Genomic DNA, 21080 nt, shown 5'->3' on the forward strand with positions numbered 1-21080 from the left:
CACCCCGTAGCATCAAAATGATAAATGATAAATGGAGTTATACTTATATAGCGCTTTTCCACCTTTCAAGGCGCTGAAAGCGCTTTACACTATCTCGCCATCTACCTACTGGTGACGCAGCACCAGGAGCAATGTGGGGTTCAGTATCTTGCTCAAGGACACTTAGACAAGTTCATCAGGGCAGAGAATCGAACCCAAAACCTCTGGTTCGGGTGACAACTACTCTACCACTGAGCCACGCCACCCCACAACGGTGAGCAAAAATCCCACAACCATGCGGGGGACCTAGTGAATGACCTACAGAGAGCTGGGACCACAGTAACAAAGGCTACTATCAGTAACACAATCCGCTGCCAGGGACTCAAATCCTGCACTGCCAGACGTGTCCCCCTGCTGAAGAAAGTACACGTCCAGGCCCGTCTGCGGTTAGCTAGAGCAGGGGTCCCCAACCTATTCCACTAAGGCACACTGTGGGTGCAGGATTTCATTCTTACCAAACAAGATGACAACACTTTTTCCCCAATCTGGTGTTTTACAAGTGCAATCAGTTGATTGCAGTCAGGTGTGGCTTGTTTTAGCAGAAGCCTCATTGGTTCAACTGTCTCTGCTGGATCGGCTGGAACAAAAACCAGGACCCACAGTGTGCCTTGAGGACTGGGTTGAAAACCCCTGAGCTAGAGAGCATTTGGATGATCCAGAAGAGGACTGGGAGAGTGTGTTATGGTCAGATGAAACCAAAGTAGAACTTTTTGGTAGAAACACAGGTTCTCACGTTTGGAGGAGAAAGAATACTGAATTGCAGCCGGAGAACACCATACCTACTGTGAAGCATGGGCGTGGAAACATCATGCTTTGGGGCTGTTTTTCTGTAAAGGGAACAGGACGACTGATCTGTGTAAAGGAAAGAATGAATGGGGCCATGTATCGAGAGATTTTGAGTGAAAATCTCCTTCCATCAGCAAGGGCATTGAAGATGAGACATGGCTGGGTATTTCAGCATGATAATGATCCCAAACACACAGCCAGGGCAACAAAGGAGTGGCTTCGTAAGAAGTATTTAAAGGTCCTGGAGTGGCCTAGCTAGTCTCCAGATCTCAACCCCATAGAAAATCTGTGGAAGGAGTTGAAAGTCCGTGTTGCCCAACGACCGCCCCAAAACATAACTGCTCTAGAGGAGATCTGCATGGAGGAATGGGCCAAAATAGCAGCAACAGTGTGCGAAAAGCTTGTGAAGAGTTACAGAAAACATTTGGCCTCCATTATTGCCAACAAAGGGTACATAACAAAGTACTGAGATGAACTTTTGGTATTGACAAAATACTTATTTTTCACCATGATTTGCAAAGAAATTCTTTAAAAATCAAACTATGATTTTCATTTTTCCGCATTCTGTCTCTCATGGTTGAGGTTTACCCATGTTGACAATTACAGGCCTCTCTAATATTTTCAAGTGGGAGAACTTGCACAATTAGTGGTTGACTAAATACTTATTTGCCCCACTGTAAACTATGGGTATGAACCCCCTGATAGAATTTACGATACAAGGCTCGTGGCAACGATTATCTAACAATATGGCAATACAAAAATTATCAATACATGGGTCAGGAAATTGCGCTACGATATGTTACATCTATTAAAGAGAAAAATAAGCTATTTCAAAAATAAAAAAACGTGTCAAAAACCTTTGTCTCCCACACAGAATATGGGAACGTACCTGTAAATATACACAGCAACAATTTATTATTGCAACATTATTGGAAACAATTGAATGCTCATTTTTGAGTGCTATTGTTGGCGCTAGATGTCAACTTCCTTTTGACGACCAGTCAAAATGAATTGTCATCTAACGCTGTCAATGGCAGCCAATGAATTAACATAGATTTTATTCCAGTGAAAAATGTTGGTAGCTACTTATTGGATTCTTTATCAAAAGATATATTGATTCTTGCTTACAGCATATCGATAGCCAATTGGAATTAAAGTATCGCGATATATTGCTACACCCCTAATGTCAACACTTAAAGACTCCAACACAGGTGCATGGGATCATTGGTATTAAAGTGGTACCTCTACTTACGAACGTCTCTACAAACATAATGTTCAGGTTATGACACACCTCAACTGGAAAATATTGCCTCTGGTTAAAAAATTGTCAGGTTACGAGAGGCAAAATACTATACGCTCCTGTAAAAGATACGTACAGTGGGTAATGGGAAAACCCATTGGCAGTGTATCAAATACTTGTTCTCCCCACTGTACGTACTTCCTGCTTTTAAATATCGCGCCATAAGATCCCGCTGCCCTATTGGTCTTAATCTTTCCTATAATGCTTCAGTGGTCTGATTCTGCTGTCCTATTAGCCTATTCTTGATGACGTTCAATTTGGGCGTCGCAGTACGATGATGTGCACAGGCGCGTCTGTGTTGTTGTTATAGGGCACGATATCTTTGCCAAAAGAGCACAAGTCTCCTCGCGTTTTGTCTCACAAAGAGCTTTTTTTTTAAGACCACACACGGTTCACTACATTAGTAGCACATTAAAGCACAGGTCTCCTCATGTTTTTGTAGCACGAAGAATGAGATAGGCACCATTGATCTCACGAAAGAGGACATCGCCCAACTCAAAAGGTAAGATATATACATTATACAGTATATATTTTTTCCTTTGTATTATGTTCTTTTATCTACTTCATTTCAGGTATTAGTGGTTAGGTTAGGTATATAGAATGGTTCGGATGTGTTTGGCTGTTGTTTCATTCCGGTTTCATTATAAAATTTACTGTGGCGTTTTAGTAGAGCATTGAACGGATTTGGGCATTTACATGAAAAAAGCATCTCTATCCTTGGAATTTTCAAGTTGCGATACTACTTCCAGAACCAATTACTGTAATTTTCGGACTATAAGCCGCTACTTTTTTCCCCTTCTTTTGAATCCTGCGGCTTATAGTCAAGTGTGGTTTATTTCTTGATTTATTGGGTTAATAGCTAACACTATTTGACAGCAGCATCAGTAGGCTGCCATAAGACAGTCATAATTATGACATGACACTAACATGGGTATTAATTAGGGCTGTCAAACAATTAAAATTTTTAATCACAGCTTAAAAATTAATTAATCGTAATTAATGGCAATTCAAACCATCTCTAAAATACGCCATATTCTTTTGTAAATTATTGTTGGAATGGAAAGATAAGACGAGACTGATATACAGTATACATTCAACATACTATACATAAGTACTGTATTTGTTTATTATAACAAATCCACAAGATGGCATTAACTTTATGAACATTCTTTCTGTTAAAGGTATCCACGGATAGAAAGACTTGTAGTTCTTAAAATAGAAATGTGAGCACAAGTTATAGTAATTTTATATTAAAACCCCTCTTAATGTTTTCGTTTGAATAAATTTTGTAAAATTTTCAATCAAAAAAGTAAACTGATAGCTCGACATTGTTGACGTTGCCGAGCAGGACGTCACATGGGCTCCCTGCCGTTCTTCCACAGTGTCTTTAATTACGTAAGGTAGTGATCAAAATATACCACAAGGTGTCAGCGGCGAGTTTTATATTGGAGATTTAGCAAAGGCAAAGTCTGAGAAAGTTTTATGTGTATTTTGCATAGCTATTTTGATTGGGAATGCCAGTTCTCTTTGCATTTAGCGCTTTTCTTTTTGTGAACATTATTTTGTGGAGAGAGAGAGAGGAATAATATTTTTGTTTTGCCGTCACTAAATGATACTGTAGCGACTTAACTGTTCCGCCCAAATGCATGATGGGAAATTGGGCAACCATGACTGTCTGTGGTGGCTGCAAATGTTATATGTTCTGCGTTGTGCTCAATAAAGCGTGTTAAACACAATAGTTATGGTTGTTGTGAAAGAGATGTCAAAGCTTATGCCAATAAACGGCACGGTCAAATGACGCTTATGTCTACTCGCATTTCTCTGCTTCCTAGCTCTCAAAAGGCCAAAAATGGCGTCAGTGTAATCTGTGTGAGGCAATGCATGAGCAGGTCACTCCGCACAAGCGTTAAATGTGTCAAATATTATGACGTGATTAATTAAAAAAAAAAAATTACCGCCCGTTAATGTGATAAATTTGACAGCACTAGTATCAATAAATATTTATGACCGATGTCATTAAATGTCATCCGGCAAATTATGTCACTAACTTCATTTTTGTCCAGCTCACATCCATTCAAAGTGAATGCTCATGGCAGTGTCATGTCATAATTATGCTGGTCTGATGAACGTGTTATGGCGCCACTGTCAAATAAAGTGTTACCAAGTACCATAACTAGCAATAATGAAACAACTAGAATAATAACTCAAGAAATAATTAGCACAGAACATGAATTTTGTTATTTGCATCTGTATCGCTGCAATGCATGCTAGGAGACATGTTGGATGACAACTGTGTTTACAGCTGGTGGCAGCAGAGGTTGACTGTCTACTCCAAGGAAGCAGTGATGGCCAAATGAACTTCTTGAAGCAATGAAGCTTTGCAGCTAATTGGTTCAAAGCTTAATGGTGGTTCATTAGGTCTTATGACAGTCTTATGATGCTGCTGTCAAATAAAATGTTACCAGTTATCTTTTGGTGTAAATATCCCATAATACAGTGAGGACAGCTGCGGCTTATCTATGAACAAATGCTGTTTTCGTGTCAAATTTGGTGGCTGGCGGCTTATACTCAGGTGCGCCTTATAGTCAGAAAATTACAGTAATGTCGTAAGTAGAGTTGCCACTGTACTAATGTCACGGGAAGGGCGGGCAGTCTGGAATACTTGCATTTAATTGGCTAAGTTAGTACTGGCAATGAAAAATGTCTGTCAATGTTTCCATGTCGGTTGGCTACTTTCTGAAAAAAATGTTATGTTTTTCCTCTACTATTACGTCTTAGAAAAATGAAATTCTGTGTTTTTTTTTCAATCTATTAAACAGGATTCTTTCAGTGGCAATGCACATGATCATGGTGTCTGTCACTTTAGAGGCTAAACCCCCGCCTAGTGCAGGTATAATTAAACAAGCATTGACGGACTCACTGTTAGTGAGCTTGTAGTGTTTGGAGTTGGCTCTAAGCCAGCTGATAGCCAGATGTGCCGATTCTTTCATGACGTTGCCCAGCTGACCGGTAAGAGTCAGCTTACCCTCGCCCTCCGTTCGGCTGGCCTCCACGAACAAGATCTCGCCACCCAGATAGGTCCAGACAAGGCCCAGAGCCACACCGGGTAGGGTCAGGCGCTCAGAAACCTGTCGCACATACATATCTAGATTAAAATTTTACAGAACAAAAGACCGGGACCGTGAGGTGACCGAGGGAGCAGAGGAAATGAATGCGATGGACTGCAGATGGAAAAGCTGAAAGACCCAATACAACAAGGGCTCATGAGCGCCCACAACATGTGGAGGGGCCGGTTTCCATAATTGACGACACACAAGGATGATTGCAAGTATTGTAATGATCTACATGCACGCTTCCTCCCACTTACCTCTCGGTCACAGAACGGTATTCCCAAGATGTCTTTCAGGTCCCGGTTTTTAATCACGATCGGCATCGCTAACTTTGGTGAGGCTGCCTTCACTGTTCGGTACAAAACAGGTTGTAAGTGTCATTACAGTGATTGCAAATAGGTTGCTGAGGGTTGTCCAAGCTATGGCCTGCAGGCCAACTGCGGCCCGTTTTTTTATTGTCCCACAGCATTCATTCATTTATCTTCTTAACCGTTTATCCTCACTAGGGTCGTTGGGGTACTGGAGCCTATTCCAGCTAACAATGGGCAGATGGCGGGGTTGGCCGACAGCAAAGTATGAACATTTCATTGAATATGGACTGCACAAGAAGCTTGAGTTCAGCCTGCATCCGGTTGCACTTTTCAGCTTCAAAACTAGATGGAGCTAGTCACTTAAACAGTGCCTCTCCATTAGGGTCAAAAGGGTCAAAACCTGACATGCTGAAATTAATGCAGGAATCTGTGGCATTTCAGTACAGGAAGTCCCTGGGTTACGACGTACCTGACTTACGTGATTTTGACATACGATGCTGGGGTTTCGTCTTTGATTCTGTCTCCAGTCCTTTTTTTTTTAAAATTTAAAGTCACGTAAACGGCCATGTCAGGATCCCCTCCTGCCACCGCCGTCCTACAGTTCCCATTCATTTCCCTGTTCTCCTTCTGCTGCTGCTGTTGTTGTTTCCCCCCTCCAGCGCAGCCTCCTCTTGCGAGTCCCGTGCTGGTTTTTTGAGTTCAGGCCGCGGGCTCGCGTTAAGAGAAGGGATGCTGGCAACCACAGCGTCCATGATATCCCCCTTCACTAGCCTCCCTTCTCTTTCCACAGCGCCCTTTTCTCTAAGAAGACTCACGCGCGAATAAAGCCCGAATATATACTGTGTGTATATATATATATATATGTATATATATATATATATTTGAAGTTCCGCTCTGAGATCCCCAATTTGGCCAACTTTCAAAATTGTCCGATATGCATGTGTGATACATCATTGGAAAGCTTAAAATCTCAGTTTTCTGGGGGAAGAAAATTTTGAGCAGGAGGGCATTTAAAAAATTAAAAAAAAAACAGCAAAACAGCAAAACCCTATCTGGAGGTGAGAGCACGCGAGAACAGAATTACAGACGCCATGACTTTAATGAGATATTATCGCGTACCTACTTTGTTTCGATCCAAAACTCCAAGTAGCATGTATCACTGAGTGTCAAGACACAGCTGTGAATGGCCACAGCTGGATTTTTATGGGATTTTATGGGTGAAACATGGTAATATAACAAGGGTCGCAATGCAGAAATCGCAGACATCAAGGAGTGGTCGAGATTTTCTTTTTCATATATTTACCCTTTTAAATGTTTTTTTTCAACTTTTTTTTGTTTAGATCAATGATTTATCATCTAACATATCGGAGAAAATGCGACAGTAACAAAAAAATACTTTTAAGCGATAGTTATGAGGTAGATATCTGTGACTTTTTTACAGACGCCATTTTTTTCATTGTGACATAATTTGTTTAAAAGTTTAAAATATGTGAGTGAATAATTTTTTAAAGTTTTTTATTTTAAATCAAAATATGAGACATCAATGAATGATTCTAAGCTAAAAACGACAGACATTTTGAATAATAAATATAATTATTTATCTTTGTTTTATGGCTGGGTTGAAACAAAAGCGGTTGCACGACGTCTGTAAACGGGGGTTTTCAGGGTAAAATGGACAAATTAAAAATAGTTTGGGGGCTTCATGCGCCATGAATCTGCTATGGCAGCATATAGACATATTGTTCTATCAAACACAACAGTTGTTTTGGCTTAAAATACAGCAGTTTCTTTTAAAGAGGAGTCTGTGTTTTCCGCCATATATATATATATAAAATGTATATATATACAGTGGTACCTCTACATACGATCGCTTCGACACACGAACTTTTCGACATCCGACGTAAAATTTGACTCGCCATTTGTTTCTACATCCGACGACATGCTCGAAATACGACGACAATGGCAGCACCGCAGACGAATGCACGGCGGATTTTCTTGTGTGACAAATCAACACTGGTTTCAGAAAAGGTTGGTACAGGTGGTGAAACAAGGAAAAAGTTGACGCTTACCTTCTAAATGAAGATGCAAATGACAGAAAAATATGAGCGTAGGGTGGGCATCCGTGAAATGGCTCAACAATACATCTCCACGGTCCTCCTCCGACCATCGTTCGCCAGTCTTTATAAGTTAAGCTGACAATTCTTATTGTGGTAACATCTCCAGAGAAATCGCCAACTTCGCCACGTTTTTATCATTTATTTCACAACTTATTCAAAACAAAAACACCTTCTGTCTGCCGCAATTGACGGTGTTCTCAAGAAAACATTCAAAGTGAAAGTGAAACTCAAGCTCACCGGTCTGTCTCTGGCACGTCAGCCCCGCGGTGCGTTCAGGGTCAGCAAAAAAACGTCCGCCACATTAGAACCCGATTCGTTACATTAATACAGGAATTATTATTATTATTATTATTATTATTATTATTCCGATTTTGATTTATAAATTTATTTGTTTTGCTATGTGTAATTGCCATTTGTAATAGTACCAGCAGTATTTTTTAAGGATTTAGTGAAGGTTTTTGGGCTGTGGAACGAATTAATGGAATTATAATGTATTCCTATGGGAAAATCCTGCTCGACATACGACCATTTCGATTTACAAACAAGGTCCTGGAACGGATTAACTTCGTATGTAGAGGTACCACTGTGTATATATATATATATATATATATATATATATATATATATATATATATATATATACACACACACACACATATACAGTGTATCAACAAAGTGAGTACATCCCTCGCATTTCTGCAGATGTAGGGGAGGGCTGAGCCTTACAGCTGCAAGCCAGGGATTTCTCCATGCATTTTCGGGACATAAAAAATACAGTGTATCACAAATGTGAGTACACACCTTGCTTTTCTGCAGATATTGAAGTATATCTTTTCATGGGACAACACTGACAAAATGACACTTTGACACAATGAAAAGTAGTCTGTGTGCAGCTTATATGATGGAGTTAATTTATTTTCCCCTCAAAATAACTCAAAATATAGCCGTTAATATCTAAACCCCTGGCAACAAAAGTGAGTACACTGCATGGGAACTACGTACAACCCTAAATGTCCAAATTGAGTACTGCTTGTCAGGTTCCTCCCAAAATGTCATGTGACTCGTTTCAGGAGTGCTGTCAGCATTACTGCAGAGAAGCGTGCAGCTTTAAAACCTTTTTCTCCTTATATAGGGCAGCCCGTCCAAATGCAATCAAGACCACTGCTTCCCACAGATGAGGCATTGGACTGAAATGCGTAGAATATGAAGGCCAAGTCGACATATTGAACTCATACAATGATTGTGTTCCTCAGTTGTCTAAAGCCTAACGTGTGTGCCCTTGCTTACGTAGCCATCTTTTGACTGCCAGGACAAAATGTTCTCTTGCTCTTCCCATTGGAAACCTCGAGAGCCCTGAAATTGGCTCCATAGTCAACTTTTGCATCATCTGAGTGAGCATCTGCCACGTGGCCAACTTGTAAATGTCAAAACGTTCGTAGCTATCAATTGATCATAAGCATTGTGTTCTAATGCGTTTTCAGTTCGTTCAAAAACTTTTAATCCGAATGTGTCAGACTGATTCACATGCACTTTCAGAAGGATACTTCAGAAGATTGGGCAGCCGGCCATGAATTAAGAAAAGTCCTTAAAATGAACCAAATGAAAAACAACATTTTCTTCAGTGAGGTATAGCACAACCCCATCTCACTGAGGCAAAACAGTTCACATGATCTTGATTTTACCAATCAAGGGAATTGGCTTTTGTTATCTTATTTAACTTATGGCAACCGAAATATTTATAACATTATCAAAACACACGTGAGAATCATTTGCTAGACCATGTGATTGTGAGTCAACAAAAGCTTTTGCAGCACATTACCGTATTGGCCCGAATATAAGACGGTGTTTTTTGCATTGAAACAAGACTGAAAAAGAGGGGGTCGTCTTATATTTGCGGTCTAGACATTATACCCATTCACGACGATCACTGGCGCCAGATATCATTGAAGCGATGTTCTGTCATGACAGATCTCAGCTACTCTCCCCATTCACGACGCTAGATGGTACCAGATATGAATGCAGTTATTGCAATTTTGTTGTTTTATCACAATAGATTGGTTTATTTACATTTCAAAAACCAGAAGCCAATCATTTACGAATGTGATTGCACTTTAGTTTACATATTTAAATGTTCATATATTAAGATTTGAATGAGGCAAAATAAGATGCTTTTTCTCTCAAATATATTGTTTTAATCATTTTGTTTCGGATTTACTGTAATTATTTTCTGTATAAAAATTAATTTGGTGCTCAAAAAGTCTTTTTTCAAACTTGAGTTTTGAACAAGAGGGGGTCGTCTTATAATCAGGGCCGTCTTATTTTCCGGCCAATACAGTATGCTTATCCAACAGTAAAGCATTAATACAGTGATCGCTTGCTACTTCGCGCTTCAAACTTAGCACCCTCAGTCCATCGCGGATTTTTTTTTCATTTTAAAAAAACAATAAATAAATACAGATGAGCTGTCCTGAGCTGATTGCGTAGTTTCACTCTCTCTCCCTTCCCCTGCTCGTTGTTGGTCAGGCAGTGCTCTGGAGTTGCTTATTAAAGTTAACGATGATTGACAGACCTTTAATGTTTGATCTTGCCACATATGCCAGGAAATCTGAAGCTTCAAAGCGCATTCGTCAATCATCGTTTAACTTGTTCAACAGTTGCTGTGGGAACTCATTGTGTGTAAGTGAGCAGCTTAAGCGGATTTGAGTGGACTCACTCAATGAAGCATTTATTAAAGACAAGCGTTTTTATATTTATTTCTTGTTTACAAATAGTTTGTTGGGTTACATGTTTAAAACAATTATTACATTTGAAGTGCTTAAAAACCATTTATCAAAAAACAAACAAACAAACAAACAAAAAAAAAAAAATATATATATAGAGAGAGAGAGAGAGAGATGCGTAAAAGTTTTTTTTAATGATACTTTAGGAAAAAAATGTGAAAAAACAAGTCTCTTTCCAATGCTAACACACACACATAGACAAAAAAAATCTTATTTCGTGGTTTTTACTTATCGCGATGGATTTTGGTCCCTATTAACCGCGAAAAACAAGGGATCGCTGTATACCTTTTGGCGGTAAAAGTGTCTTACTGAAAATCATATGGATTGCAACACATGAAGGCTCTTGCTTAACTCAAAAATTCCAACTTTCAGCACAGCGACAAGAGACAAACAAAAGAAGAAAAAAGAAAACACATGTTGGTTGTGATTTCAAACAGATTCAGAGAATGCAGAGTTTGGGGAATCACTCCCTAGATAGCATGTTTCAATTTCCATTGATGCCGATAAGATTTCCAATCCAACCAGTGAGATCAATACCTTTCTTAGGGATCTGTTTTTCCCCGTGCAAGGGACTTTTGCTTTTTGTGTGTTGTCAATAATCAGCATCTCACCTCTCTGCTGTGTGTGATGGCCAAATGGATTCCAACACTGAAGAAATGACTGACCTTCAGCAATCTTGACAGCAACAGCCCGGCAAACGGCTCCAATATTTCTCTCCAGTGAGCGTACTCCCGCCTCACGCGTATACCTGTTGGGGTAAAAGATACAAGCAGTATATACAACCACACTAAGACAAGATACCAAGTTTAACTCATCCAATATCCGATCTCAAGGTTGTAGTGCTGCTGGCGAACAAGACGCATGAGCATCCCAACAATGGCTTCTGCGCACCTGTTTATAATATCGTTGGTAGTCTTTGGTGGTATACGTAGTTGTTGAGGTGATAGTCCGTGGTGCTCCAGTTGGTGAGGGATCAGGTGACGATTACTTATCTCCAACTTCTCCTCCTGTGTGTAGCCTGAAATTTTTGGAGGGGTAGTCATTTTTAAGAAAAATGCCAACAAGATGTCTTTTAAAGTACTTATATATTGCATGGAGTCAAATGAAAAAATAAAAATAAAAAGTCAAGCGTTGCTCCGATACTGATACTAGTATCGGTGTCGATACGGAAGTAAAATGATGTCAATAAGAAATAATGTGCCTATACTGTGCAAGATGGATGCCAGCTACGCATGTTGCCATACTGTATAGGAAGGTCCTAGTCTCCTTTCCAAAGATAACAATAGACATCCAATCATTTCGCATCCAATCATCCTTTTGCTTAGAATTTAAAAGAGTATAAAAACAGCAGACGTCCAATCCATTTGAAGTGTGAGGATCATCTTCAAATGGATTGGAAATCTAGCGCTGCCAGTGGAAGGCAATGCAATAAGCAGTGTCTGACCAGGCCATGATAGCAATTACTTTATATTTGAGTGACCTTGCAGTAACTTAGTTTTCATAGAAAAAAAAAAAAAATTCAAAAAATGTGGTATCGGTACAGTATCGGGTTTGGCCGATACCAAAAATAGTATCGGTGCAACACCAGTTATGTGTATATGTGACCCAGCAGAGAAAATGTAGTTACACTGACCCATTTATCAAAATTCAGGTTTTGGCAAAATCAAAAAGAGTAGTCTGGGTTCAACCGTTTGATACTGTATGTTTCCTCTCCAAGAAATCGTGACTTGAAGTTAGGTGATCCATTCGTCTTGGTTTTCCAAAATTAAGTCGGAATGGACTTGGAAAATGGCACACATTTTTTCACTTGCCCTTACTAAGCAGCATGTTAGTCTATGTTCACCTTTGCAGATTCCATTCCAATTTCTTTGCCCATAGATGACACAATTTGTTTCATGCAGTGTGAACCATCCGATTCAGATTTTTGCAAATACGACCTGTGCTCATTAAGATAAGAATTGGATGTCTATCTGACACAATATAAACGCACATCAGCATTAATGCGACCAATACATCATCAACAAAAGTCATACGTCACAAGTGTTCGACATTGGATGTCTATCCGACACAATATAAACGCACATCGGCATAAATGTGACCAATACATTAGCAACAAATGTCATACGTCACAAGTGTTCGACAAATGAAACGAAAGACATGAATGAGTAATAGCGGATGAAGGTGTATGAAATAAATAGCCTTCTTGCTATCACATGTAAAGCTATCAGGTTAAAAAAATGTTGGCTTCAGTGGCATAATATCCTCAAAGGTTGCAACTAAAGCATACCGGCCGAGACCATATTTACTTCAGTAAATGTAAACATTGCGATATGGGCAGTGAGCATGTGTGTGACATCACGGACGCATTCCCTTCTCACTGTGAGTAGCATATGTTTGTGCAATATAAACAGAAATTTTAAAAAAATTAATTTGGGAATTAACAAAAAAATCCAAATTGTGCATCACGCTCTGCGGTGTGAGCGTAGACTTTGTCAGGCTGGACAACAGAAACTCAGGCCATACTACATAAACACTTACTGTACATTTCACCCATGAAATAATGATTGTAAGAAACAAGGCATATTTATTGACTGGTGAATGGACAATCCTGAACCAATTTTGCTATGATTGATTTGACAACCCCAAGGGGTCATTTTCGAGTTCACCACAGCAGTCATGATTCTCGAATTTCTTACAGACGCAGCCTTCACATCCATTACTGTTACAGAAATACAGTGGGGAGAACAAGTATTTGATACACTGACAATGGGAAAACCACTTGGCAGTGTATCAAATACTTGTTCTCCCCACTGTATGAGCACCGCCACTGCTATGCATTTGTAGCACTATCCAAATTCAAATTCAGACTGTCAACAACTTCAGTTTTCTTCCAAAGAAGTGATAAATCTTCTAAATCTTTTGTTTTTTATCTTGAGAAAAGTCGTGTTTTATTAAAACAATCACGCATTGTGTTTTCTAACTCAAATGTCCCACAATGTGCTACAAGCGAAGAACAGACCAGTGAAACGGTCTTTGGCTTGAATTGCAGAATCTCGTGTGACTTACTACTCAATGAATCGCAATGCCTCGCTCCCTTGGAAAACTGTGACAACCCAAGGCTCTGTCAAATTCTCTCAGTGACAGTGACTGAGTGAACGAATAATTTATAAATGATGGCCGGTGTTCAAATTTCTGAATTTGCACTACCACAGCTGGCAATAGCCCTTTAAAAATAAATAAATAAATAAAAACATTTTTAAAATTTATTTCATCTAGCAGCAGATAGAGAGGATTGCAGTATGTACAGTGGGGCAAATAAGTATTTACCGGTAGTCAACCACCAATTGTGCAAGTTCTCCTACTTGAAAAGATTAGAGAGGCCTGTAATTGTCAACCTGGGTAAACCTCAACCATGAGAGACAGAATGTGGAAAAACAAAACAGAGATTCACATTGTTCGATTTTTAAAGCTTTCCCAATTAGAGTGGATAATAAGTATTTGGTCACCTACAAACAAGCAAGATTTCTGGCTGTCAAAGAGGTCTAACTTCTTCTAACGAGGTCCAACGAGGTCTAACGAGGCTCCACTTGTTACCTGTATTAATGGTACCTGTTTTAACTCATTGGTATAAAAGACACATGTCCACAACCTCAGTCAGTCACACTCCAAACTCCACTATGGCCAAGAGCAAAGAGCTGTCGAAGGACACCTGTGACAAAATTGTAGACCTGCTCCAGGCTGGGAAGACTGAATCTGCAATAGGTATAACGCTTGGTGTAAAGAAATCAACTTTGGGAGCAATTATTAGAAAATGGAAGACATACAAGACCACTGATAATCTCCCTCGATCTGGGGCTCCATGCAAGATCCCACCCCGTGGCGTCAAAATGATAACAAGAACGGTGAGCAAAAATCCCAGAACCACACGGGGGGACCTAGTGAATGACCTACAGAGAGCTGGGACCACAGTAACAAAGGCTACTATCAGTAACACAATACGCCGCCAGGGACTCAAATCCTGCATTGCCAGACATGTTGAAGCCAGTACAAGTCCAGGCCCGTCTTCGGTTCGCTAGAGAGCATTTGGATGATCCAGAAGAGGACTGGGAGAATGTCTTATGGTCAGAAGAAAACAAAATGGAACTTTTTGGTAGAAACACAGGTTCTTGTGTTTGGAGGAGAAAGAATACTGAATTGCGTCCGATGAACACCATACCCACTGTGAAGCATGGGTTTGGAAACATCATGCTTTGGGGCTGTTTTTCTGCAAAGGGACCAGGACGACTGATCTGTGTAAAGGAAAGAATGAATGGGGCCATGTATCGAGAGATTTTGAGTGAAAATCTCCTTCCATCAGCAAGGGCATTGAAGATGAGACGTGGCTGGGTCTTTCAGCATGACAATGATCCCAAACACACAGCCAGGGCAACAAAGGAATGGCTTCGTAAGAAGCATTTTAAGGTCCTGGAGTGGCCTAGCCAGTCTCCAGATCTCAACCCAATAGAAAATCTGTGGAGGGAATTGAAAGTCTGTGTTACCCAACGACAGCCTCAAAACATCACTGCTTTAGAGGAGATCTGCATGGAGGAATGGGCCAAAATACCAGCAACAGTGTGTGAAAAGCTTGTGAAGAGTTACAGAAAACGTTTGGCCTCCGTTATTGCCAACAAAGGGTACATAACAAAGTATTGAGATGAACTTTTGGTATTGACCAAATACTTATTTTCCACCATGATTTGCAAATAAATTCTTTAAAAAAATCAAACACTGTGATTTTCTGTTTTTTTTTTTTTCCATATTCTGTCCCTCATGGTTGAGGTTTACCCACGTTGACAATTACAGGCCTCTCTAATCTTTTCAAGAGGGAGAACTTGCACATTTAGTGGTTGACTAAATAATTATTTGCCCCACTGTAGTGTAGTATGTAGTATGTCCATGTATTAACCTTTACAGAGAGGAGACCATTACTACAATTGAAGTGAAATGCTACCAGCTGCAACTTAAAAACGAGAAACCCCACAGGCCAAATATCTATCTAGCTGTAATGTTAGCTACATAGTAACATTATGTCATGTGTTATGTCAGATTTTTCTCCAAAGTTTTCGTGACAATTAATAAGCAGTCTTTTACATTGTTAGATTCTCAATATTACCCAGAGCTGCTAAATAAACATACATGTCCAACATGGACATGGCGTAAATAAATGCTCAAGGCGTTAACGTTGAGAGCGGTGTGCAGTCAAGGTGATTGCAGCCACATGCTACGTGTGTGTAAGGAGAACTTTCTTTGGTGTGGGTCCGAAAGTACATATTCCTTTCTTTATAAAAGGTTTGTTGTGTTTACTTTGGACTTCCAGTGCTGGAGTCTTGACAGCTTAGATTACACATAGTCCCCGGGTTACGAACGAGTTCCATTCCTTGGATGGCGATGTAACTCAAACTTCAGCAGAAGTTGGAATTAACGCTTTACGTACCCCAAGATGACCCCGAACCCTCAAAATAACTGTCAAAAAGCATGTATTATACGTCATATTAAAAAAATAAAGTAAAAAATAACATACTGTGAGGTCCATTGTGTTAAATGCTGTTACAGAGTATCACAAAAGTGAGTACACCCCTCGCGTTTCTGCGGATATTTAAGTATATCTTTTCATGGGACTACACTGATAAAATGACACTTTGACACAATGAAAAGTGTGCAGCTTATATAATAGAATTAATTTATTTTCCCCTCAAAATAACTCAGAATATAGCCATTAATATCTAAACCCCTGGCAACAAAAGTGAGTACACCTCTTAGAAACTACATCCCTAAATGTCCAACTTGAGTACTGCTTGTCATTTTCCCTCCAAAATGTCATGTGACTCGTTAGTGTTACTAGGTCCAGGTGTGCATAGGGAGCAGGTGTGTTCAAATTTGTAGTGCAGCTCTCACACTCTCTCATACTGGTCACTGAAAGTTCCAACATGGCACCACATGGCAAAGAATTGTCTGAGGATCTTAAAATACGTATTGTTGCGCTACATGAAGATGGCCAAGGCTACAAGAAGATTGCCAAAACCCTGAAACTGAGCTGCAGCACAGTGGCTAAGATCATTCAGCATTTTAAAAGAGCAAGGTCCACTCAGAACAGGCCTCGGGTTGGTCGTCCAAAGAAGCTAAGCGCACGTGCTGAGCGTCACATCCAGATGCTTTCTTTGAAAGATCATCGCAGGAGTGCTGTCAGCATTGCTGCAGAGTTTGAAGAGGTGGCGGGTCAGCCTGTTAGTGCTCAGACCATACGCCGCACTCTACATCAAATTGGTGTGCATGGCTGTCACCCCAGGAGGAAGCCTCTTCTGAAGACGGTACACAAGAAAGCCCGCAAACAGTTTGCTGAAGACATGTCAACAAAGCACATGGATAACTGGAACCATGTCTTATGGTCTGATGATACGCAGATTAATTTGTTTGGTTCCGATTGTCTCAAGCATGTGTGGCGGCGACCAGGTGAGGAGTATAAAGGTGTTGGAGAGTTACACTCCATTGAGGGAAACATGAACTCCAACATGTACTGTGAAATACTGCAGCAGAGCATGATCCCCTCCCTCCAGAAACTGGGTCGCAGGGCAGTGTTCCAGCATGACAATGACCCCAAACACACCTCCAAGATGACCACTGCTTTACTAAAGAGGCTGAGGGTCAAGGTCATGGACTGGCCAAGCATGTCTCCAGACTTGAACCCAATAGAACATCATCATCCTCAAGCAAAAGGTGGAGGTGCGCTAAGTCTCAAATATCCGGCAGCTACGCAACGTCGTCATGGAGGAGTGGAAGAGCATTCCAGTGGCAACCTGTGAAGCTCTGGTCAACTCCATGCCCAGAAGAGTAAAGGCAGTTCTGGATAATAGTGGTGGCCACACAAAATATTGACAGTTGACATGTTGTATGTTAATATTGATAACTTTCACTAAGGGGTGTACTCACTTTTGTTGCAAAGGGTTTAGATATTAATGGCTATATTTTGAGTTATTTTGAGGAGAAAATAAATAAACGCTATTATATAAGCTGCACACAGACTACTTTTGTCAGAGTGTCATTTTGTCAGTGTTGTCCCATGAAAAGATATACTTAAGTATCTGCATAAATGCGAGGGGTGTACTCACATTTGTGATACACTGTATATTCAATGACTATTCTAGCTGAAGCAAAAAAATAAAAACTTCGGGCTTTACTCACGAGTGAATGGCATTGCTGAGAGAAAAGGGCGCTGTAGAAAGAGTAGAGAGGCGAGAGAAGAGGGAAATCATGGCCGCTCAGGTCGCCAGCATCCCCTCTCTTAACGCGAGTCATCCGTCCAAACTCAAAAAGCTGGATCGGAACTCGCAAGATGAGTCCGCACCGAGGGAAGCAGCAAAAGCATGAGAACAAGGAAGTGGGACCTGACGATGTCCGGAACTGCAGGACGACGGCGATGATGCTGGGGGTAAGGGGATCCTGACATTGCAAGAACTAGGTATAGTTTACGCGACTTTAAAAAAAAAAAAAAAAAAAAGGACTGGGGACAGAAAGGCAGATGAGACTCCGGTGTCGTAAAGTCGAAATCACGCGTGAGTCGGGTACGTCGTAACCCGGGGATTACTTATATTTTATTCCATTTGTGTAGTGACCAGGGCTGGACTGGGACAAAAAATCGGCCCGGGCATTTTGAGCCGAGACCGGCCCACCAGGTATTGATGGAAAGACAATTAAGCCTATGAATGAAAACAAACTATGTTGTGACAATGCTTTCACACTGTCTTGTTGGTGTATATATACTTTAACATAGACTTAAACATACACCATCCTTCCAGTCCCAATATTCTATGCAGTACTTAGCGGATATCAAAAGGCTGCATGGTCTAGTTAACCTCCTGAACAATGTACAACGTATGATGGGATCCTGAAATTAGGACAGGGATTAATACGGAATAGAGGTGAGACATGATCATTGATGAATATATTAAAATGAATAAATGACAGATTTAGTGATTTTTTCATAGACTATTTATTTACTGCATCAATAAAAGTGCAAATAAATATATCCACAGAATAGGCCCTCAAACACGGAGACCTTTAAAAAGTGAAAGGAGACAGAGGAAGATAAGTGATAAAGAATAACACTTTATGGACTTGTATGATCACAGTACTGGTTTCTAGAAAAATCTGGGAAAATAGTTGCATCATATCCTCCATATAGTACTTACTTAGGGCAAAATCCTGAACAAACAATGAACAAAGTATGATGGGATCCTGAAAAATAGGACACAGAGTTGAGATGAATATTAAAATGTGTAAATTACAGACTGTAACTATAAAAACACTCAGAGAGCACAGACCTGTTTGTATGTCTGTACCCTCATCTGTTACCTCACTGTGTCAAAAAAATGTGATAAGCCCCAATTTTTCTCATGTACTGGATCACAGTACCCAGAATATTGGCAGAATTCAAATCATAATGTGTCATTTCATAGCAACTACCATGGCCATGTCCTGTTTTTTTTTTTTTTTTTTAACAAGCAATCTGGGCAATTTTCTTGGAGTTGCATACACATATGCTGAAAATCGCCCTATCCTGCAATGATAAAGAATCCTTCAAAGAAATCCTGGATCAAGACAGTGATCCGGATCACCTCTAAATCTAAATTGAATCATCTCTTCCTTGTCCCAGAGTGGACATTTCCTGAAAATTTCATTAAGATCCGTCCATAACTTTTTGAATTATACCGTACACAAACAAACCAACTTAGCAGAAGTAATTAAGTGATATTTTCACAGACTAATGTACTTACCATATCAATAAAGAGTAACCTTGAACCTCCACTGCACCAACACTTTGCACAGCAACACCAAATGCTTCCTCAAACATGGGAACCTTCAAAGTGAAAGGAGACAGAGGTGAAAAAGAATGTCACCTGATGGACTTGCTCTGATGATCACAGTGCTGGTATTTTTGCTCAGTTGAACCACGTATTCTATACAGTACTTAGAGGAATCCAAAAGTCTGCATGGAGTGATCGACTTATCATAAATATGGTTTAACTTGGCCAATTGAGACCACTCATAAACTGTCATATAGTTGAGATTTCGCACTTTTGACAGAAGTTTGAATGGAAACTACCAGGCTAGATCTTGCCTGTGTTGTCTTACAAAACAAAAAAAAAAGTTATGTGCTCGGACGCGCCGGCGCGTCCGCTCGACCTTATAAAGTTTTTAACTACCTAACAAATAGAGATAATACTTAACTAAATTAATAAAATAAATTTACTTAAGCACTAACATAATTACAACTAGAATAGCATCATAGAAACCGTCCAGCATTAGAGAAACCCCATCATGTTAGTTTGCATGCACTAAATTGCTTAACGGCCTAATTATAACTCCTGGCGGTGTTAAGAGTTAGCGAGCGCAATGAAAATAAACTACACCCACGCTTAATTCATATCTGAACCAGATAGACTGCAGTTCAACACTTCTTACCTGAAGTTCAGATTCCCCTCCACTCGGACCGCCGGCGGCCGCGGGTCTCTCCTCCTGCCTCCCCTTCCCCTCATCCACCTGACGGCCACCCCCGCCATCGTAACCTGCGGTTGCTGCTGTCGCTGAAGAGGGAGCTCCGCCACCGGCAACATTTAGCGGCGTCCGCATGAAGGGCTTGTCTCTTTCTATCTCTAATTTTTTCCGCGCCTCCTTTCCTTTTCTTGTAGTTATCCATTTTGTTTATCTCCTCTCTCTGTATGTCTGATTAATGTATATCTGATACCTCTGATCAAGAGGGAGGGGGCATCGGCCCTCGTTTGTAATTGGTCCAGCCCATAAACAATCTTGACTGATGGGCCGATCTACCAGTTTTGTGTACCAATGTGATTAATGCCGTTAGGTAAAAAAAAAAAAAAAAAAAAAATTCAGGACCGGCCCAAAATCGCCATCGGCCCCGGGCAAATGCCCGATGGCCAGTCCAGCGGTGGTAGTGACTGGCTAGAAAACAAGTAGGCAGTCAAATGTTAGCAAACTAACCATTATAGTTAAGTCTATGTTCCTACACATGCTATCAATTTTTTTTTTTTTTTTTTTTTTTTTTTTACAAATATATCATTAACTTAATGTTATGTCCTCCGGACTTATATTGACTACTTTTTGGGTTTAATTTCTTTCTAAGATTGTACATTGTTCATCCGTCCACAGGATGTCGCTATTGTAACTCTGACTTTGCAGTTTTTCGTTGGTATTGTGTGCGCTTGGCTTTCCCTAGTGGCGACTTGCTGTAAGCAGTAGGCAGAAAACTTTGTTTCAGTTGGAAAAGAGGCCTTGAGGTGTTAAGACGTTACACACCTCCTCTGCACCATACATCGTTGGGAACCCTTGACAAAACAAAATCTAAGTTTGTACGTTTTAACAATGGGTTAGATGTAATTTTGGTGTGTCTATTCGGTTGTTTTGTTGTTGTTGTGTGTGGCACAAACCCACACGTTTTTGTGCTAAGCTAAAGTAGCCACTTCATTTCATTTGCTCATTATGGAGCCAGTTTTCTGTTATTTACATAAACATGTTATTGTATAGAAGCTTTATTTTGTGTATGACATTTGTGTTTTATGTATGTTTCAGTTTTACCACACACA

General features: G+C 40.2%; 1 protein-coding gene across 4 annotated transcripts in view; it reads right to left on the reverse strand.

Moving 5' to 3' along the window:
• lonp2 (lon peptidase 2, peroxisomal) overlaps nucleotides 1-21080 on the reverse strand; it is a 74463-nt gene that overhangs the window by 12991 nt on the left and 40392 nt on the right. For 2 of the 4 annotated variants that reach the window (XM_057835935.1, XM_057835932.1), the window contains 4 exons: nucleotides 11335-11461; nucleotides 11109-11191; nucleotides 5493-5584; nucleotides 5046-5253 (listed from right to left, as the gene is read on the reverse strand). In XM_057835935.1, coding sequence (XP_057691918.1) covers nucleotides 5046-5253; nucleotides 5493-5584; nucleotides 11109-11191; nucleotides 11335-11461 — 510 coding nt within the window. The remainder of the gene's footprint in view (nucleotides 1-5045; nucleotides 5254-5492; nucleotides 5585-11108; nucleotides 11192-11334; nucleotides 11462-21080) is intronic. The other 2 variants (XM_057835933.1, XM_057835934.1) reach the window with 2 other exon arrangements.

The sequence above is a fragment of the Corythoichthys intestinalis genome, chromosome 5 (genome assembly GCF_030265065.1).
Source record: "Corythoichthys intestinalis isolate RoL2023-P3 chromosome 5, ASM3026506v1, whole genome shotgun sequence".
NCBI lineage: Eukaryota > Metazoa > Chordata > Actinopteri > Syngnathiformes > Syngnathidae > Corythoichthys > Corythoichthys intestinalis.